At 38.3% G+C, this 23,313-nt stretch overlaps 1 protein-coding gene across 2 annotated transcripts in view; it reads left to right on the top strand.

The window, feature by feature from the left end:
- PRKCH (protein kinase C eta) overlaps positions 1–23,313 on the top strand; it is a 122,758-nt gene that overhangs the window by 6,830 nt on the left and 92,615 nt on the right. The window contains exon 1 of one of the 2 annotated variants that reach the window (XM_072427560.1): positions 6,981–7,708. The exons of the other annotated variant lie outside the window; for it this stretch is intronic. Within the exon in view, the coding sequence (XP_072283661.1) occupies positions 7,349–7,708 (360 nt within the window). The 5' untranslated portion in view covers positions 6,981–7,348. Of the gene's footprint in view, positions 1–6,980; positions 7,709–23,313 lie in introns of those variants that run through there. 2 annotated transcript variants of the gene reach the window in all.

Below are 23,313 nucleotides of genomic sequence, written 5' to 3' on the forward strand. Positions count from 1 at the left end.
AAAATAGTTTTTACTTTTTTTGCTTATTTTATATGTATAATTTAATTAACTGTGGAAATGTACTACCGTAGCACCCAGAGGTATAGTTAGCATTTGGAAAGATCTTGGGCACATTTGGCCACCTTGAAGGAGGAAAAGGCAACAGTATTTGCAAAGTGATGTGGGGGACACATGGAGTTATTACATTGCAGTGATGTAGGTGAGGCCATGCTGCAAAGACTGATGAAAATGGAAGGGTGAACTTCATTGGTTAGTTAGGCAGAAGTTTTAGAAGAAGATTAGGAATTTCACAGAATACCATCGCTATTGGTTTAGTTTAAGTGTAGATTGGGCATGCACCGTATTGTACCTACTCCTCAACTCTAGAAAATATATAACAATGTTCCCATGCTAATAATAATTGATCATCTGTATTCGGTGGTGGCTTTGGACTTTTTGATGCCAGAGGCAACCATTTACCCTTCAGGCCTTGGGCTGCCTGTCTTAAAAGGCATATCTTATTCCCAATTTCCTATTGGCTGGCTGTTATTGGGCAGAAGTGTATGCAATTCAAGTGGTATAGAGATTGTTGTATATAGGATGTCATCCACAACAGTGAAGCAGCCAAAATGTATAACACAGTGTAACGAGTGGGGCAGTCAAAAAGATCATACAGGTAGTCCCGAGTTAAGGACATCTGACATACAGACAACTCCTAGATACGAACAGGGCTTCCCTGCTCCCTCGTGTGCAGGATGGAGGCTTGGGGGGGCGGTTTGTATGACCTGCAGAAGAAATCTTTTGCTAAACCCAGCTGAGGTTGTGGGTGATCTTAGGAGCTGAGTTGATCTGTAACAATTTGTAACTCTCTAATGACCAACACAAACTCTGCAGTTGTTTCTTTTTGCATATCAAAGTACAGCTTGCTCCAGAAAATAATGAATGTCTCGGCTCTATAAAGTTTTTTTTTTTGCTTTATTTGTAAATAACTTACAGTGAGAATTTGATACAGTAACTGACAACACGCTGCCTAGTAATATGTTGAGACAAACATCCGTCCTAATTGCATTTATTAAAATAATGTACCTGTTCCAACTTGCATACAAATTCAACTTAAGAACAAACCTACAGTCCATATCCCAAATGTAACTGGGGGACTACCTCTATATGTTTATTACACTCCAGTATTGTACTGGTTTACTGGTTGCCCTCTTTTGTTAAGCACTAACTATTGTACAATTGGAACATGCCTCAAGATCTGCTGTTTTTAGAGAGGCCTCTGCAATGATGATCCAGATATCACCAAAATACGACTGAGATTCTGCCTCCTTATGTTGTAATAAAAGATGTCGTTGATTATTACCAGTAAATCTTTGCATATTCAAGAGTTCCTCATCATCACCCTTGCACTACTTTCTTACATAATCCCTGTTGTACATGACAGGTGTGTTCACACGTTAATTTTCCTACAGGAACTAAGCGTATCGGTATTTGCCTTCTTGGTTCCTCTTTATGGTGACTCCACTTTCTATGCAAACAACTGGTGAATTAGACGGGCATCCCCTTGAGATTTGCTGAAATTAACTGGTTCCTCTTACCCTGCCACTGATATTTTATGAAAACTAAAATGATTGATGATGATGAACAGATGTTCTCTGAAGTCCGCCGATTTCAATCATTCATCATGAAATGGGTCAACTGGTGAAGAGAGAAAAATATTCTGTAATTGTAGATTGTGATCCAGCCCTGACTTCTGGAAAATGATCGACTAATTTCTAATCATTCTGCCTTTTCTTTTATGGTTTTGCTTTTCAGTAAGCATTCTAGAATTTTTGTTTTTCATGGTTTCCTATAGAGCAGTAAAGGTTTAAATTTCTATTCGGTATTTTTTTTACTACAAAGATTTCACTTCTGGTCCTAAAGACCCAAAAGAAAATGAGATGAAATCTCTCCAAAGAGTTGTCCACAGGACAGGTGTGTTTATTAAAGGATTTCTCATTGCCTATTGGTCTACATCAGCGTATCTCAACCAAGGTTCTGTGGAACTTTAGGGTACCTCCAGAGTTCTCCAAGGGTTCCTTAAGTAATTTGTGACTCTCAGGTCAGTATATTTGACACAGTGATCTGTAACTGTGATCTTTCAATTCTTCCCTCTCACCACCAATGTAGGCATTCTTCCTACTGACCACCATGCTAATGAGCTGTAGATATAGCAGGGGTTACCAGAGACCTGAAGTTTATTTCAAGGGTTCCTCATATTAAAAAGGCCAAGAAAGGCTGGATTGCTGTCTTGGTAGCAATTGTCACCAGAGGAAGTAAAAGGCTACGTACAAACGGGCAATTGTCGTTGGAAAGGATCTTTCACAATCTTTTCCAACGACTGCACGATGTATGAACAAGTGCTGTACATATATTCTGTTCAATGGAGAGGGAAGGGGGAGAACGATGGAGTGTCACCCCTCTCCGCTCTCTCCTCTTTCACTTCCATTAAGATCGTTCGTAGTCTGTGGATCCGCCAGGACAGTCGTTTGGACGATGAGCGCTGTACACGCGCCAGATTCTCATCTGATATCGGCCCTCAGCTGTTTGTCGGATGAGAACCGTTGCATGTGTGTACGTAGCCAAAGGGGTAACTCTCCCCAGTGGAATAATAACTCGGCATTGGGACCACCCCTTCTACTTTTTCCAAAACCTTTGTCTGCCTTTAAATGCACATTTAATATGAGAGCACTACATGTCAGTCCCAATCTAAGTAATGGTTCCTATAGGCACCGTGGCTTAAATATATTCACTGTTTAACAGGTAAAATACAAATGTGTTTTGCTTGCTAAAAGCATTGTAATTCTGTTCTGCCAGTTTTGTGATTTGCACCCCTTATGTATTTTGTGCAGTCAGGAAGATGGATTTTGTATTTCCTGAAGTAAAGTTGAATCAGCAGTCTGGTAATGGCAATTAATTGTCCTGTAAGCAGTCAGGTGACATGGGAAGCTGCCAACATTGGTGTTGGCCAGGTAATGTGCCAATGACTAACACTAGCAATATTTTCCTTTAACATTTTATCCATATATAATCTGCATTGCTGGGCTGATAAACATTTCATATGGAAGATGTAAAAGCTTTATTTAATTTACTGCACTAAAGGGCTTGTTTGCAGTAAAATGCATGTATTGTAATGGGCAACCCATCGCACTGTGCTGCATTGATTACCTTTGCAACACATTTAATCTGTTTTGTGGTGGTCTGCATTGTAAAAAAAATATTTTTTTTCAAGTTGTGGCTATTCTGTGAATTGGTCTCCATACCCCACAGGAAAGCTCCATGCCCCAAAGGATGCAAGGAATCTTGCATGTTAATGAACCTCAGGCTATGGCTAAACAAAGCTAAACCTGTGAAATAGAATCATTATAGTAAAATAGATTTATTGAAAATTTGCTCCATAGTTATAATCCGTTCCTTTAATTGCCAATGTTTGGTCAAGTTATTTGATGCAGAGAATTCAGGATGGAGTATCATTTTTTATTTATTATTTTTATGTTATGCTGTATTCTTTTGGGAATTTGCTTTCCTGTGTAGAAGTCAATCAGGAAAATCTCAACCAAAGACAAATGTCACAAAAGCAGGTTTCCCATTGATCACTTGCAGTTTCAGTATTAGGGCTACAGATATTAGGGTGAGAAATGTTTAGCTGCATCTTTGTCCCTGCATTTTCAATGTGATATGTATACACATTTGTTATTGATTCCTATGGAAGTTGGGTTTTCCTGGAAGCAACCTCAGCTTGAAATCACACCTCTGTATTTTAATTAATAGGGTTAAGGAAAGTCTTGTTTGTGGAATCTTTGATGAAGGTATTGTATGTAAAATGCCTGTAACACTGATGAAACATACCCGAAAGACATCTACAATGCATTGCATTGAAAGGGTTGGTTTCATTCACACCTGTGAGATGGGAACAGGTTTAACACACTGTAATGCTTGTTCATTGTGCTGCCTTTTATTTTCAGGGACACTCCAATACAATGATCAATGCTTATGCTTTGCAGTGCACAATATGGCTTGGAAACATGTTTCCTGGTGCACTTGTTGGAGAAAACAATGGCCTATGTTTTGTTCACTTAAAATGTTGGCTAATTCTGGGGGATCTGGGGTCTTGGGGAATTTTCCCTAACGTTTCTAAAAGTTGGCTTCACACTTGTGTTGCATTTACAAACAATAGATAAAAGCAATCCAAAGCACATACATGGGCACCACATCACATTGCTCAATAACCATCTGTGTGTTGTGATGGGGCAAGTCTAGTTTTTGGTGTTTTGGAAGCCCTTCTGAAGGCAATTAAATGCCTTCAAGTGATACCCATTGAAGGATAAAAAAATTGGCTTCTCCCTATAAAAAAACAAACAAAAAACTGTTATTCCAAACCTCTTTGATGTGTAACAATGATTCTACTGAAAATCCAACTTGACTTCCTGGGCATTTTTCCCGCTGGACCCTTGTGGTCCTTTCTGATGACCCCTAGTCACTTGAAGACTCAATAGTAATGTCAGTATTGGTAGGAAGATCCACAGGGGACATTTTATGCCACATGTATGGAAATGTGCAATGAGATCAGCACAAAATGGGCCAAAATGTATGTATAACGCTGCTTTCTTCTCAAGGTAATGCCTTTCTTATGTGAACTCCCTAAGGGGTCATTTCAACACATTACATTAACAAGCAAAATACCATACAATGATGTCTTATATTGTGCTTACATGCCAGGAGGTATGACAAAAGGTCTTAAGGTAGGGCACCACTCTCCACCGCTGGAGTCCCCCACCAAGAACATTGCTTGGGGATCTCCCAACGCTATATCCCTACGATCCTGGAAACCTGTATGTCTAACAAAGGCTGGTTTAGTGTTACAGGCAATCTCAACCTTATTGGGGGAACCCTTGAAATAAGGTCTGGAGCAGGGGTGTCAAACTATGTCCCCCAACGTCCTTTTTTTTGGCCCCCCAAAAAATTCTAAATATGAACTGCAATTCCCACCATTACTCGTGTCTATAGACCAGCGGGCTCTCTGCCTATGCGTGGCCCCTCAATGGACTGTTTTATAGACGCAAATAATGCCGGGAATTTTAGTAGCAGCATTATTTCAATGAAGAGGGAGTTTCAGCGGCGGGCCACTCGTAAAATTTAGCCCCGCATTGGCTGCGTCTGGCATTTCCAGCACTCCCCCTCTGCTGTACTTTTCCTTGCTACTCCAAGGCATGGACTTGAATGGTTGGATTTTCATCGAAGAAAATTGTTATTATTTTTGTTAGCCTGTGCAAAAAGGTTACCATTGAAATTGAACTCGGAAGGCTACAAATAGAGAAAGAGACATTAGATTTTTTTCTTAAATAAAGTTGAAAAAAAATTCTTATGCCTCTTTCTTTAATATAGGCTTGTTCCAGATTGAATGTGAAGCAAACTTTGTCACTTTGTCTAAGTTTTTAATTTTTGCTCTCTGTGCATTTGAGTTTGACCCCCCTGGTCTGGAGGAAGCCATGCTATAATTACTATATCTACAGTTTACAATGCATTAGCATGCTGGTCAGTGGGAGGAATGTCATTCTTACAGCCAAAAAGATCATCGGTGTCAATGGTAAATGACATGAAAAGCACAACTTGCTCATGGAACTCCTAGCAACCTCTGGAGGAACCCTGCTTGAGAAACTCTTTCAATTGTATTACATGAACTCTTCTTTTTCTAACATTTGGGTGTCATTTTATCCACTCCTGTGTGTGAATTTTCATGCACATGTCTATTGCACATTAGTTTCAGCTGAAGGGTCTCATCTCATCATCCTGCCCCAAACATGTCTATAAACCAGAAAACACACAAGCATTATTTTTAAGTTTCTTTAATGAATTTCTCATGTCTAGCAATAGCGCTTTCCCTAAATGATCACCTCTTGTCCATGTAAATATATATATTGTAGCTTATTTTCTGGGTAGGGTTTATATTTAAAAATACTCAAAAATTTGGAAAAATCATGCTAGGGATAATTTTCAGGGGAGGTCCTTTTTTTCGGGAAAACAGGGTATTAGAAACAAAAAATGAATTTGGGGTGCAGGTTGTGAGATACCTAAAGACTTTCATAAATATTGAAACATTTTTTGGTAAATCCACCACATCAGTTAGCATTACCAATTGGGCATGGGTTTTTTCTAATGTGCAATACAATGAGCCAATAGCTGTCGAATCAAATAATGAGATATTCGACCAACACTAGACATGACTGTCTTTGAATAAATGTTGGGTTTTTTTTTGTTCAAGAATAAATGTCAATTGTTTGTGAAAAAATAAGACATCCTCTGAAAATAAACCCTACCGCATTTTTTGGAGCAAAAAATAATACACATTGTTGTATTTTCAGGGAAACAGGGTATAGCTATGTGAAATAGGATAATGATTTTGGTCACTCTGCTAAATTTTAGTACTTAGTATTATATTACTTTTATATATACTTACTTATATACTTATTATATTGTATAATCTTACCTACTTGTACATATAATACTTAGTATTTATTCTCTTTTGGTATAATAAAAAAAAAGGAACCAGACATTCCCTCGTATGAATCTTTCATATCCTCCTGTTTCAGTTGCAGTAATTAATTCCAAACAGGGAATGTGTGAGAGAATGTCTGATTCCCTGTTTTATAAATAGAGCCTTTTGTATTTCTATTGCTGTTTCTATTGCACTATTTTATGCAACAGAAGCTATCTAGCTCTGAATCCCTTTTTTATTTTATTTTTTATATTGCATAATAAGAAAAAACTAAATGGATTTGTTTTGGTTTTAAAGTTTGATAAACAGATCTGTGTTTGTATACAATGTAGATTTTTATTTTGACACTTTGTAATAAACACATCAGTAGGAAACTTTGACACTGGCTGCGTTGCGCAGAGCGGGCGCTAGGGGCGGTGTTGTCCTCAGTCTGCACATAGAAGGCTTCCTGGTTGAGCTCACAGCAGCAGAGGACTCTGATCAGACTGCACTGGGCAGATCTCTGCAACAGAGCTCTGTACCCTGGCTGGGTGGCTGCTTTGATTATTAGGAGACGAAGGAGGACTGCACCCACTCCTTATTCCAGTGCCAGCCCAGGGAGGGGTGACAGAAACTTTCTTGCTGCATGCCCAGCCTGTGGGAAAGAGCTGCTGTGGATGACCTGGTGCAGACACTGCATGCAGTTTTGCTATAGCACCTGCAAAGGGGTAGCTGGACTTGTGAAGGGGCCAGGAATGGACAGGATACCTTACTAAGTTTGCTGCAAAATCCTGAAAGCTTCAAGGAACTAAGCTAATTCTTCTCCTGGCCACCACACAAGACTCCACCAGGTATATGGCTGGGACCATGAGGTTCAATGGAAATCTGAAGCTGAAGATAGGGGAGGCAGTGGGTTTGCAGCCCACCAGATGGTCCCTGAGACATTCTGTATTCAAAAAGGGCTCATCCCTGCTGGACCCCTACATCACCATCAATGTGGATGAGTGCACCATTGGGAAGACCACCGTCAAGCATAGGACTAACAAGCCTACCTATAATGAAGAGTTCTGTGTCACTATAAGTGAGGGTGGTAAGATGGAACTGGCTGTGTTCCATGATACCTCTATAGGGTATGATGACTTTGTGGCCAATTGCAACCTCAGCTTCCAGGAACTTCTTAGAAACTGTGGACCCTCGGACTCTTTTGAAGGATGGGTAAGTCATTGGTCAGTGGCCATGTTTTGGGCTTCTATTTGTGTATGTATATATATTTTCAATGTAGTCAATATTTGCTTATTGTCTTAGAAAAATCCCTGGAATTGCTTTATTTAGTTTACTTTTGTTTTTGTTCAGCATGTTTAAAAGAAATCTGTACAGAGATACATTCATAAAGATAAATCCTGATAGTTACTAATTGCTGATTTACAAGTATGAGGCTAGTTAAGTCAGAACTCCTGGTCAATGACTTAAAAATTATTGAGTATGTAGTTAAGGAGGCGTTGGAAACTGCAGCCCCCATATTTTTGTCAGGACAGGTTATCTTTAGTTATTATGGCGTCATGTTGAGACACATTCAGCAGAACAAGGATGATGTACAGCTTCCATTGCATTCAGATTTGTTTTTATTAACTGCGGTGTGTTGAGTGTTAGGGCAATGAGGGCCATGGGGGAAAAAACTTGAGACACTAACTTTAGGTGTTGTCAAGCATTTAAAAAATATTTCAATTATGAAGGAGTTAAGGGGAGTTAATAATTAACATGACTGATGCTGGGTCCTAATTACACTTCATTTAATGATATATTGTCAGCCTTCACCTCCGCACAATGGCACAGGGGGCTATAAACAAGTATCTCCCTAGAGGATTTGTTCCTTTGATTAAGTGCTAGAACCAGGGGCGGACATAGGGTCTGATTTATTAAAGCTCTCCAAGGCTGGAGAGGATACACTTCAACAGTGAAGCTGGGTGATATAGAAAACCTGGAAAGGATCTGGTTGAGGTTTCAAAACAATTGCTAGCAAATTACTTTAAAGAAATCCATTCCAGGTTTGCTGGCTCACCCAGCTTTACTGACAAAAGTGTATCCGCTCCAGCCTTGGAGAACTTTAATAAATCAGGCCCATAGAGAGGTGCAAAGGGTTTGCTGCCCAAGTGCCCGAGACACTCCACAGCCAAAAGGGGCCCCACACAGAGGTCAAGTTCAGCAGTGGGGCCACCAATGTAATTTCCTCACAGGGGCCCACTGTTGGCTATGTCCACCACTAACTAGGACCCTCCACAATATTGACAGTGGTGTATGTACAGTATTCTGCTTTTAAACTCCTTGTGGTCTGCTGTCAGAGACATTTCCAAAAAGTTGCACACTAACAATAATAATTAAGTTGCATTGTCCAAGAAGATCACCACTGACTACTATAGGAGCTTGTCAACCTGTAGGAGTTCAAAAATCATTTGCTTGCACTACTTCCAGCTGGTTTATTCTCCCCAGCAAAACGCAGGTGAAAGCCAAACGTATTACAGCCAACAAAAGACCACTAGCTGAGTTATTACTAAATATCTTCTTTTTTGTAATGCATATTATTAGGCTTTTACATATTTTTAGACATATTACATAAAGGCATTGGTTCAGTTCACTCAGCACTTTCTAAAATAACATTTGCAAAGATATTTTCAGCAAGTTGTACCTTTTATTGATGCACACGTTGCATTGTCCTACAAGGGCACGTCTGACTATTGGAAGGAAATGTATGTGTCCCTTATGAGTTCATTCTGTTAAATTATATTTGAAATCTAGAACACCACTCGCTATCGTCAAAGAACATCGGTCGGGTTTTTGTTTGCTGTTATAGTGCCCATTGGACAGATTTTACTTTTTGTTTTTAGAGACACAATATAAAGTCCCCCAAAAGTGAGAGAAAGCTGTGATCTTGTTACTCAAACTTGCATCCTTGATAAATTTCCCAATTCCAGATCCGGTGGCAACTAAAACATTTTAGATCATGCCTGACACTATTGGTCACCAGGACAGAGAATGAGAGGAAATCTTTCAAACAAGCAATGAAATGCTGAAAGACGTGCTAACCCTTTCCAATGCTATCTAAAACTAGGAGAGTATTTGGTCAAAGTGGCACATGAAGCAAGTCAATTTGTATGTATTATTTGGCTATTGTATGTATTATTGGTTCATACATATTTGTGTACACAGATTATAATATATATAGTAATGATTGGTATGGGGCAGCAATGGAACACTTGTTTGTAAAAACTGACCACTAATCCATAAGGCCTGTAATAAAGTGTTTACAATATGTAACCAATAACAATAAAAATTTCACATTCTATCTCTTTATATACAATGGGATTAGGCAGAATAAGGAGTCTGGAAAACTACGCCCAGGAAAAGGGGTTTTGTGGCATGAAGCAGTTAACTATTTATATCTTGAGGAACTCCTAGGCTTTAAGACTGTGGTTGCCAAATCTATCTAAAAGCATTCTGATTGAAAAACGTATGATGTGTCTATGGGACACATTTATCTCTCCAGCCAACTCCCACGGTACCCACAGATGACTAAATATGGCAAGATGGTGCACAGATCCCTTGGTGGAGGGCCTCACAAGATGCCAGTTAACTGTTGTTGGTGGAGAAAGTTAACAGGTTAGAACAGTGCACCTGATTTATTAAAGCTCCTCAAGGCTTGAGAAGATACACTTTCATCAGTGAATCTGGGTGATCCAGCAAACCTAGAATGGATTTGGAGAACTTTAATAAATCACGCCCAGTGTTTCCCCACCTTTTACCATTGGGGAATCCTTGAAACAACCTTGGTCTTCAGGGAACCCCTGCTAAAATGAATATATCCATAGCTAACAGTTCATTGGGTTAGTGGTCAGTGGGAAGAATGTCACCCTTACGGATAGCCAAAAGGATCATTGGTGCCACCTAAACTGACTGGAGAAGCAGAATTTGTCCAAGGAACTCCTAGCATCTTCTGGAGTAATCCCAGGGTTCCAAGGAACCCTGGTTAAGAAATACTGCGTTAGAAGCTGTCTTGGCTCTGCAATATTCCTCCATATATTGGGAACCTTCCTTTTAATGCATTCTCCAAATCTTGTAAAATTGGCATTTGAATGGACTGCTAATTCATCACAAAGAAGCAACAATTGGACCTCCATTTTAATGCACCTCAACCATGAATGGCAATGCAGGTGTGTTCCTTTTGGTGCCATTGAAAATAAAACTTTAACACACTCCTACATGTAGAGGTGTGGACAAGCCATAAAGTACAACTTCGGCCAGGCTATGGACATGCAAATATTTACATATCCTTAACAATCGGTACCTAAGCAAAAGTTAAAGCAGAGGTTTTGTAATGAAATAGTTTTATAAAGTTTACCTCCAGGCTGAACAAATAATGTCCAAATACAATAGGCACATGTTTCCTTGCTTGAATCTAGGTGCTGAGTGTAATCATATTGTAGGCTCCATCTATGGGTTTCTGCAGCCTGTAGTATATAGCCTACTGTTCTCACTTACCCCAAAATTTCTTTTCTCTGCACTGAATATATCCAACAGAAGGATGGTGCCATCGCTAATTTTTACAAGATAAAATCAATATGAGATAAGAAATATAAAGCATGCAAAGTGGATTTATATTGTTTGTGGTATTAAGGCATATATTTAAATAACATAAATTGTGCTTGGAGTTCAATTTAGAAAAAGGAAGGCAGTATAAAATACATCTGGAATGAGATATTTAAGTTGTTGTCGGAGATTGCCGGAATAATTGTACAACCTACCCCTTCTTTGGCTTTGCTTAATTTGGGGATTGAGCAATATCCAATGGAATATAGACCATTGGTGGCAACTAGACAGACCATAGCAGCTTCCTGGAAATGTATTGATGCCCCTAACTTAAGTGATATATTAGGCAGGTTAAACTTGCAAGTTTTGTATGCAAAATTGCTGAAAAAATTGCCTAATACTACTACTTAATACTACCTACTTAATAATAAGTTATATATATACTGGTCCCCATAGATCAAACATCCTAAATGTACATGTGATCAAACAGATTGAAATACATATCACTGACCTTAATTATTGGATACTGTTTTATTGTTTTGATTGGGGTCACCCTTTAAGATCACTATAATGAATTTGATTTTTTTTTTTATCCTTTTCTTTTGTCCCTTTTGTATATTGTGTATATTGGTATTGCATAATTTAATAAAGAAATGTCAATAAAAAAGGAAGGCCGGAACAGAATATTAAATCTTTGTCCAATAAGTACAGGTAAAATACACATGTGGATGGTTGTAATGATTCCTACAGAGTTCAGTTTTCATATTCTCACTGTATAAAAGGATGTAAAATGTGTCACTTTTTAGTGGACTGATTCGAGAAATCCTGCCCTAGGCGGTGTAAGCCATGGCATAATATTTACAACACATGCACTGGAATTTAGATAATTCTAGTTTACTATGTTGTTAGAGCCAACAAAATGGTAAGGTCAACCTGCACACATAAACCTGCTAGTACTTCTGATTTTCAGGATAAGGCGTTATTACAGAAACAAAGGATATTATTCCACTTTATTGGCCTCAACAATCTGCTCACTAATTCATCAGAAGTACTTGTTATGTAGCTGTGAGCAGGTATAATAAGGCTTGCTTATAGTAAAAACATTGGTGGATTCTGCGCTTTTAATATTCTTTGTTACAGTCCTAGCTGTGTAATCTTGAGATGTTTTGGACGGAAGAATGACGCATTGCATTTGTTGATATCGTCAGTGAACGTGCCCATGGGTATAAATTGAATTTGTATATACACAATAAATGTATTCTTTCTCTTTTATACCGGTAAAGATCCCATTATTTTCTGTTAATAAGTGCAAAAACTATTTTTTGTTACTTGTGTATTGTAATTTGTTATATTTTTCCCGATTGTCCAATTGCCTAATGTTAGACCGCATGTTAGAGAGATGCCCCCAGTGATGGACCCCACTTTGTAACATCCCATTACATACCAGTTCCTTGAATAGATTCATGCAGGAACTGCTTCTGCCTCTCTATCCTGTGCCCTTTCTCTGTCTACCCATTCGGCGAGGATGCTTTGTGCCCTCAGTGACTTCCCAATCCGTGGGGGAGCTTAGACACATAAGGGAGGCAGAGGTGGCACTACATTATACCAGTTGCTCTCAGCCAGCTAGACCAGCCTGGTGGCAACCATACCTTCTTCACCCCTGAGAACATAATTCAGCACCCAGGTTTACAATCACCAATTAGCATGTATTTGTTTCCGGCCATATTTATATGAAAACAGGTTCAACTGAGAGAACAGATCACAGAGTAGGACAATATTAGGGTCTGTGGTTCTCTATATAAGATGTACTTGCTTTGTACATGTATATGAAGGAAACCTCAGAAACCATATGTCAGCAATTGGCTACCTACAGTATGCACAAATCTACAATTTATGAACTATTGATGGAACTTTGGATACAATTGCATTGAAGCTAAACTCCAAGAAAAATTAAATATATTTATTTTATTAATACCTGAATTTAAATATATGGCAGCTGTTTGTAAAACCCTGTTTTGCTTGCCCACATTGTTTTCCAGTGCTGTCTTCCCTCTCCAAATCAGGTACGCTGCCTGCAAATATGCTGAAAAGGATCATGCTCCCCTTTCAAAGGCAGCAAGAATAAAACAGGCAGAACCAAGTCCTTTGGCCAACTGTGATAACTTTTTTTCCTTCAACTTTTCCAGTATTGTTTACCTCCTGTACATATAAAGCCACATTTTAAATAAGTAAATAATGCAGGATTTGGCTGTTCTAAAACTCATTGTAAGGGACAATGGAACAATTTCTTCTTTTATTTGGTTGGTGGTCTGTTCAAATGATAAGTAGTAATCTTGTCACTTAACAAGAGTTAGCACAAAAGAGTATTCAATTATCACGGTTGCCTTAAACTGTATTCTTATGGCCCCTTCTAGTAGATCATTAGCACAGAAAGGTAAAAAAAAAAACCTGGGCAATGGCCACTGTTTTTATTACCTTTTAAGTTTCACTTTTAGGTCAGTGATAAAGCTGATGACCAGATTTATTAGGCTATGTACCCATGTGCAATAATTATCGTAATTATCGGAAACTAGCGAACGTCCGATAATCGTTAACAAAAATAGCACAACGAAGCCGATGAACCAGGATCGTTGCTGGAAATGAAGACCATCCCAGCAGATCTGATTGGGCCAAGATCGTCTGCTATCTAATGTGTGTACGGTTGTTCACTGATCGTAAAGTTTTCTGCGGTACACTTTCTCCTTTACGCAGCACTTCTTGCATCGTTCAAACGATCGTATCCAGTGTATGTACATTATTGGTGGATTATATTTCAACAATCGTATCGTTACAGCATGTACAGAACAGTGCACAATACGATCGCTCAAAATAATCGTGCATAATCGTTGATCGATCGTTAATGGTTTGTTTTCTAACGATAATTTTTCCACGTGTGTACGTAGCCTTAGCACAGCCCCCTCCCTGCTTGTACAACACAGCCCTCACCTCTACTGTAAGTATTTAATCATCCCTATAGTGACCCGGCTCCTTTCACCTAAAGAACTTATGTGCCAGTTGGTTGAGCAAATCTTTAGCTTACCAACAAAGTTCCTTAAAACTGAAACACAGATTTTCTTTTATACAAGCAGTTTTTCTATAAAAATGTTAAAATGGATGAGAACCGAAATTGTTATGCAGGAAAACTATTTCAGGTGCCTTTCAGTTTTAAGGTCTAAGTCGTACAGGGGACAAACCTGAAAACTGGATATCCGGAATAGTGGGCAGACATGCTCAAGTGCTTGTTGAAAATCTTTTTTTGTTTCTCTTTTTATTTCATTTGCGTGAGTCTCAATAGATGACCTGTAATTGGAATTCCATAGTGAAGATGTGGCTCACTTGACTTTTTAGTAGCTTATTACAGTACTGTAGACATCTGTAAAATCATGAGTAGATACTTACCAGAACCTAGATGACACAATACTGAAGGTATGAAGGCAGACTGAGACCTAGCAGAATATTATTCAGTGCTATACCCATACTTTGTATGATTCTACCTTGCTTAAAAAGAGCATGGTATTTTTAATTTACTTCACTTTCCCTTTTTAAAGGAATTTGCCTTTGTTTTTTAATGTTTGAGTAATATTTGTAAAGGTTATTGTTCCCAAATGTGGTATTTGTCATGAATGAATGCAGGAGAACTCCAAATGCCCAATGACTTCTAGTCTATTCATATCCTATGTCTATTCATAGGAAAAAAAAACTGTTGCTAAAAGTTAGATCAAATGGTGATGATCCATGGCTGGTAGGTTGGCCTTGGAACCCAAGACCGGAATCATCCAAAATAAAAAGAAGTGTTTGAAGAATAGTAAAAGTCTTTTGATCTATTCTATTCATGTCTATAGACCTGTAGTAGGATAGTCTTAGAAAACTTGCCTCTCAATCCTCCTTCCTCACCAAAAAAGCAATACATCTTGGTTTGCATTTTTTCACTCAACAAATAGGTATGGACTATGGTTCCATCAATCAGTGGAAATGCCATTCACTGACTCCCATATCCCTTCAGAACTCCAAAGTGGCTAAACTATGGCATATAACATGGAACCTGATATCTAAAACCGTAGATGTTGAAGATTCTTTGGATTTGATGTGGAAGATTGTTGGTTTGATAGCCAAAACTGCAAAGATCCAACGCACTGGCCATTAGGAATAAAGTATAGTTTTTTATATTCTTTCTTGTAATGATGTGTCTCTTTAAGTAACTCGATAAATCAAACATGTAGCATGTGTACAACGATGAAAATAAGATCAACCTTCTTCTGAACTCAGAGGTTTGACCTACATATGTTTTGCAATATGGTAATATAGTAATGTGCATTACAGTATAGCTGTCATTTTGAGGGAGTGGTGGCAGCTTTTTTTTTAGGCAGAGCTAATCTTAATGTTACTGATTAACTAGGTACTACAGAGCTCAAAAGGCCCTATATCTTAGGATCTACTGATCATTTTGACAGGCTTATGCTGGTGTGCACTGTGCATCATTAAAATACATTGCAGTGCTTTATTTACAGAGCTCTGTGGGGTGGCAGACATGTGGAAATCCCAGGGCTGTGAACTGGGCCATATGTTTTTACTTGCATTGGGGCTTCTTTAGGCAATACTACCCAATGCACCCAGCTGATATAAACAAGACATAATAACCAGCAGATTGGTTCTGCCTGCAATCCCATACACTCATTTAATAGTATGGTGGCAGATTACAATTCTACACATGAATGAATATATATACATATATATATATATATATATATATATATATAATTGTTTTTTTTTAATAATAAAAAAATGCAATTTTTAAAACAGGTAGCACATAGTATGTCCTGTAGATATCACAGAATGTTCTGGTGTATATTCACAACTTGTAGTTTAGTTTTAAAGATTTATGTTCATTATACTATCAGTATATAAAACACTCATTTGGAGGAAACTCCCTTTCTCATAAAGTGAAAAGAGAACTGCAGTTGTTTCCTTTGTTCTAGAAAGATTTATTTTCTCTTTGGAGGTTTGTATCGTTTGAAGTTATTCGGTACCTAATCCTTGAGTTCTAGGAATGCAGGTTACAATGCATTTGTGTGAATTTCACTTTTAGCTATACTTTGTTATATGTATTAGGAAAAGATTATTTGTTTTCAGAAAGTTGCATTTTGGTATTTCTACAGTACAGTTTTTAACATTTGATGAGTCATTTTGCCATGAGTATGGTCTTGTGCATGCTTTTACTAATGGCTTTCAGTATGAAAGGTAAAACATTTTGTTTTCTGGACCCTCTTTTTCCATCAATGAGCCTGATTTATTAAAGCTCTCCAAGCCTAGAGAGAATACACTTTCCACAGTGAACCTGGGTGATCTAGCAAACCTGGAATGGATTTCGCAAGTAATTTACTATTTGTTAGCAAATGTTTTCAATCCTGGACCAGATCCATTCCAGGTTTGTTGGAATACCCAGCTTCACTGATGAAAGTGTATCCTCTCCAGTCTTGGAGAGCTTTAATAAATCAGGCACAATATATCTAAAATTAGAAATATTTGCACAATGGGCTTTCTAAAGAGACTTTACAACAGATGAAGGTTGGTTTGATTGAAACCCTTGACTTGGCCATCTGGTAAGGGATAAGTCACTACTGTGATGACTACCGGAGATTAGAGCTCTTCTTGCTGGCTGTATAGAAGACCACATAATGCTATGCAATTTTTTTACATGTAAAAAACTGATTTTATTTAAAAGGTTTGCATAGTAAAATTCCTATGCTTAATAAATAATTATGGTTATGCCAAGTAAGCCATTCACACAAGGAAACGGTTGGACTTAAAAGCACAGCCCATCTGTTTAATGATGTCTGATGGAAGAGCTTTCCTGTTAGAGCTGTAGATGAGGGAGTCAGAAAAGCAGCTTTATATAGGAAGGAGAAACTTCTGATGCCATCCCAGAGGATTTCAGTGCCAACCTGGACCAAAAATTGGTAGCCCTTAGGTGCTCCCCACATGGCCATCAGTCCCATCAGAAAAGGAGGAATTTGAGTTGTTTATATGTCCAGCTAATGTGAGGCTAGATTATATGAAGCAAAGAATTGTGGTAAGTAAAAACTTTCTGGTGTGTAGAGTTTTTCGTTTATTTGTCTTAGTCTTGTGCTTGCGATCCATAGATATGTGGCCAACCTAACTCAATAATTTGTGTCAACTTGTGAAATTTTGAGTGGGTAAATAGGGATCTAACAGGGATTTCTTGCCTCTCAAATTGCCCTCTCCTGCAAGAATGGCCATGCGTACATTATTTAATCTTTCTTGTAGGTTGGTGAAAATGATCATATTAGGAGGCAGTAATATCTATTGGATGTAAGGGGGACAGACCATTGGATGAATTGGATTTCCTACTGAAATGTTAACTGACTTGAAAAGCACTGGAGACGTCAAAGCTGATCTTCCTCTTTTTTTGTGTGCTTTCCTCCTTAATTCCCCTAAATATTCACCATTAATTACTGCTATGGTCTTTCAACTAATATCCTTCATGCTAATGCAGCTACCTTCTTCTTTCTTTCTTCCCGAGGCAGGAATGATGCTGCCCCTGCCATCAGCAGCCTCCTGGGATGTCCACTTGATACATCCTAGGAGGCTTCATCCCAATTAAGAAATCAATCTGCTAATCACACATATTCACCAGAGGAACAGCTGGTAAAATTAAGAATCGACAGTCATTTCCCAAACCAAGATGGTAGAACAGGATGGAGAATGCAACAGCAGAGGGGCAGTTTAGAAGAGGAAACATGTCATGAGCATTTAAATGTTTATTCTGCACAAGATGCCAATAACTCATTGGCATGTACTCCCTTTGTTAGCCTGATATGAAACTGAAGATGGAGTGTTCAATAATTGAAAGATTAAAGAAGGGTAACAAATATTTTTTTAAGTATGTTGTAAATCTTTTTAACAGTTTTTAACCATAATTTAGTCATTTGTCCGGAGTTCTTCTCCCATAAGCACATCAAGCCATTTAGATTGGATTGTAAACTGCAATGAATGTTTCGAGAGGGTAAATGTGTAAATGAGATTATGCAGTTGAACATTTAATGACGTCAAACCTCTAGATTTCTTGGTACTTAAGTCAGCTTTCTGACCAGTTCAGCTGTTTCCCCTAGTCATGACCAAACATGTACACTGAATAATACATTGTATATATATTGTCAATTATATACATCATAGACCAGCAATAAGGTCCTTTATTGACTTCTTGTTTTGAGGTCTGTAACTTCAACCCAATATAAGATGAATATTACTGCACTTAATACAATAAAATACTTTACTTCCTTAAGTGTTAATGTTTTAGGCATTGTTCTGGGGAGATATATTGCTGCAACCTGTTGGATAGATTAAAACTCTTAAAGAGTGAATACCTTTCCCCCTTGAGGCAATTAGTGTCTTTGTTGTTTATTGTTTTGTGCCCTGAGGGACACAATCATGACACCATTACTCAGATTTTCTAAATCATCCATTTGGTATGACTTTAACCAAAGATTTTGGAAATCCTTTGGCAAGAAAAATCTGTACTGTTGGCCTGTGGAATGGAGGTAGGCATTGTGGTGAGGACCGATAAAAACAATTATCCTTTAGTCACTTAATAAAATTCCTGTATGACTTTTACATAGACTCAAATGGGAAAATTGATTGGGTAAAATTTCCACCGAGTCCACTTTTGGATTTATGTTCTCTCGTCCGTAATTACAGGTAGTCCTCGGGTTACATACAATATAGGGACTGTAGGTTTGTTCTTAAGTTGAATTTGTATGTAAGTCGGAACAGGTAAATTATTTTAATAAATGCAATTAGGACAGATGTTTGTCTTAACGTATTATTAAGCAGGGTGGTGTCAGTTACTGTATAAAATCCTCACTGTGGGTTAATCACAAAAAAAAGAAATTTATGGAGCCTAGACATTCATTAACATCTGGAGCAAGCTGTGCTTTGATATGCAAAATGAAACAACTGCAGAGTTTGTCTTGGTCATGAAAGAGTTACAAGATGCTACAGATCAGCTCAGCTCTTAAAATCACCCACAACCTCAGCTGTGTTTAGCAAAAGATATCTTCTACAAAACATATAAACTGCCCTCCTCCCCCCTATCAAGCCTCCGTTCTGTACAGGAGCAAGCAGGGAAGCCCTGTTCGTATCTAGTGAGAATCGTCCGTATGTCAGATGTTCCTAACTCGGGGACTACATGTACTTAGATCTTCAGTGAAAATTGCTTTGTAATGGAAATAAATACAGGGTACAATAAATTGCTGATCTAGTTAGAAAAATTCAGTTTGGTTGGCAAATATGTGGAGCCTCCAGCTTTATTACTTTATTAGAGTGAATCTGTGGTTTGTTCATTCAGGAAAAAGCAACATATTCACTTTTAATTGGATTCTTCCCTGTATATGCTCCCCTTCTATTTGCCTCTCTGCCTATCTTTCCTCCATAGGGGAAGAAGTGAAATGCCTTGTCCTTTCACATATGATGAAACATGTATCAGTATTTTCTCAGAACTCCCTTTTACTATTGTTTTCTTTCTTGTTTGCTGGTTTGTGCAGTTCAATCCTGGCCGAACTTCTTTTTCACTGTACATCGTGTCTATAGTACAAGATGTACAACAGGACATTTCTGAAATTTGGGAAGTCTCTTCCTAGACTGTTGCTACTGGAACAAGTTTTCCTTTTGGAATTTTTCCAATTTTATTCCCCCTCTATTGATAAGTTCATTCAAAATTTGGATTTGCTGTCACTTAGTCCTGATGAAGATGGTCACCAGGCCAAACAGGATTGAAGCTTCATAGTGGAGACACAAAAACCCAGGGGTATTATCCATTTTTTACACCATCCAAAAAGTTATGGGATTAGGTATACTTTTAATATTTAATACAAAAACTTGAGCATGTACAAAAGTCTTTCATATGGGCCTGGAGTAGCATGGTGTCTAAGCAAAAAAGAGCTTTAAACCCTGCTATAATTTTCATATTGGTAATAGGGAGGTACATGGAAGCACATCCTACCATTTCAGGAAATGGTTCTAATTATGAGTTTCTGCTTTCCAACCAGTTACATCATAAAGATCCCTTTAAGTTTTTCAGTTAGTTCTCTTAGAGACCTCAAAATCCTTATTTACATGCAGTAGGTTCCTCTCTAAAGAACTGATATTAGGCAGAGTGAAATAAAACAGACTTTAAAAGACCCAACCGGTTTATCCAGGCTTTCACTTGTTATATATTGCTTTCTCAGGTTCCTGGATGTGAACCAGATTGCTATGTTACATCCAGAACACCTACAGTGCTCCTTTTGTGTTTACTTTTATCATTATGTATTGCCAACATTCTTATTATGATGTGTGGCAGCAACTCTGTTTAGTATATCGAGTGGTCCTAATTCATCATATCCATGTAATGGAGTAACTTCAAAATCAGAAGCAACAGTGTAGATAGGTTACTTAATATTTATGTCCTTGAAAATCGCAAAGCATGGAATGTTTTTGCTGTGTCCACTGCACATAAAAGGCTGAGTTGCTTGTTTTGCCATTGGTAAAGTTTTATGATTTCAAACACAAATAGCGAGTTAAATTGGGTTGCCTATTGGAATTAGTGGGCAGCTCTGTTTATTCTATGACTTTTGAAAGCAGTCCCTAGGAAAATATAAAAGCGGAAGAAAAAATAGAAGAGACACACTCCTTTAAAAAGTCCTGGATAAGATTTTTTTTATATTCCCTTGGACAATCCAATTTGTTTTTAGGTTTGCAAAAATCCTTCTTAAGAGCTATAGACAGTAGTCTACAATCATGAAGAGGATCTTTGCAAATTTCTTTATTGCCTATACAAACAAAGAAAAACACAAATTTAGCAGCATGTAAAATGGTTGGAACCTTTTTTTGTTTGTGCCTTCTTCTCCCAATGACAACTTATTTTGTTACTGCTATCACAGGTAGAAGAATAGGTAGAAGATTGGGGGGGATACCTCCAATCAGATCACTGCCACTAATATAGTAGTCTAGGGAAGGGTGCCCAACAGGTAGATTGCGATCTACCGGTGGATTGCAAAGGCAACGTGAGAAAATGGCGGAGTCAAGTCCAAGTTTTTATTGTTGGTAGATCATTTTGACCTGGTCATTTTAAAAGTAGCTTGCAAGCCAAAAAAGTGTGGGCAACCCTGGTGTAGAGAGTTGGGTGCTTTATTTTAAACTTCACTCCCAGTTTGGTATTTTATGTAAGTGTTTTTTTTAAAAAGGTAGCTCTCCAGGAGTGAGATTTTGGCTCTGTTTTGGTCTAATTTGTCTAAAAGTATTAAGGCAAGTGTGCCAAACTGATAATTTGTTTGCAGAATATCTTTTCTATGTCACATTTAATACTAAGCCAATGCAGTATGGGGTTATACACGAGCCCCTCTTATCTTGGCATACAACAGGTTAAATACAATGTGTAGTAAAGTTCATTGAGATGTCCAAAATAAGTCATATTCTTGTTAGGTATATAAATTAGTAACCCATATATTCTTCAATCTAAAATGAAATACATTCACATGGCTTGTTTTTTCAGGTTTATTTTTTTATTAATTTTCACTTGCTGATCCTGCCAGTACCATACTTTCTGTCCTAGGGTGGCAACACTCATTTTCTATACTATAGACCAGGGATCGGCAAACTTTTGGACTACTAGGCAATTTCAGGAGATCAAGAAGTCACACTAGGCCAGCAGAAACAAGGTGTCCAAGGAAAGGTTTTTTCCAACCGTGACTGCTAGCGAGCAGCCTCAGACTTCCGCTCATCCGCAGTGTGGTCTCTGTACTGTGCGTGTGCTTGGCATTGAAATGCCCCTTGAGATTCGACCTCTTGAAAGTGCTGTTGCTGCACACTACACACAGGGCTTTTTTGCCACGTTGGATGAAGAATAATTCGTCAATCCATTTGGTTTTGGAGACTCAATGTTCGAGGTCAACGTTCCGGAGACTGGTAGCTGCGCGTTGCTTCTGCTCTTTAGGTAAATGGGGTTAATATGCAGGAACCTGATGATATCGATGATATCGCCGGAACTCGCAATAATTCAATTAGGCCGGATCCAACAATAAATAACTAGGGGGCGTTAGGCCAGACTGGAATACTGGCTAGGCCCTATCCGGCCTAAAGACCGAGTTTGCCTACCTCTGCCATAAAGCAACATTGTTTCCCTGGGTGGGGGACTGCAGAGCACCTACCCTCCACACAGAAGTAGGTATTTTGAAGTATATAGTGATAGATCAAACCTAACAGATAACGGTAGCAACATGGAGCACCGTGCATTGTCAAATTACAAGATTTCTGACGGAATCATGTTTACACATGATTCTGCCAGAAATCTTTTAAATTGACAAAGCACGGTGCTCCATGTTGCTACTGCTACACACATGCACGTGTGCAATAATTGTTTCACAATCCTTTCCAATGACTAACAACTGCACGATGGATGTACATGCAGCACTATTTTGCTGTATGGAGGAGGGGGAATGGCGGAGCAGCACCCCACTGCGCTCCCTCCTCTTTACTTGCATCATGATCGTTCATCGTCTGTTGATCTGCATCTTGCATCATGATGGACAACAAGTGCTATACAAACGCAAGATTCTCGTCTGATACCATCCCCGAGCCGATTATGGGATGAGAATATTAGCACTTGTTTGTGTAATATACGAATGGTATGTTTTCCAGAAAGCTCCTTGTTTACACATCTTTGAATCCACCTTGTTGTTCTTGCTTATTGGCCATTATTTTGTTTATCTTGTGTTCTGCCCATTGTGTCTGTGCAAGATGTGTCAATCTACTTTGAAACTGCTGTGTGTTTTTAAAGATTAAACCATTAACCTAAACTGGTTGTAACTCATTTTTTCATATGGTATGTATAATATGTGATTTATTTAGGTCAGCGACAGGCAACCCAGCACTTTACTGTTCTCTGTTTACATCTAGACATCAGCAGTCTACAGTTTATAGGTAATCTGCTTTAGCAATGAAAAGTGGATTTAAAGGGAAAACTATATTGGCTCGGGGACAACAATATTTTATCTTTTTTTTTGTAAGTATTTGTAAAGCATCATGAGCTGTAATATACCGTATTTTTCGGCGTATAAGACGCTCCGGCATATAAGACGCACCCAATTTTAAAGGAGGAAAATCTAGAAAAAAAAGATTCTGAAAGATTATTCCCCTTCTGATCA

Source organism: Pyxicephalus adspersus, chromosome 12 (genome assembly GCF_032062135.1).
Source record: "Pyxicephalus adspersus chromosome 12, UCB_Pads_2.0, whole genome shotgun sequence".
Classification (NCBI taxonomy): domain Eukaryota; kingdom Metazoa; phylum Chordata; class Amphibia; order Anura; family Pyxicephalidae; genus Pyxicephalus; species Pyxicephalus adspersus.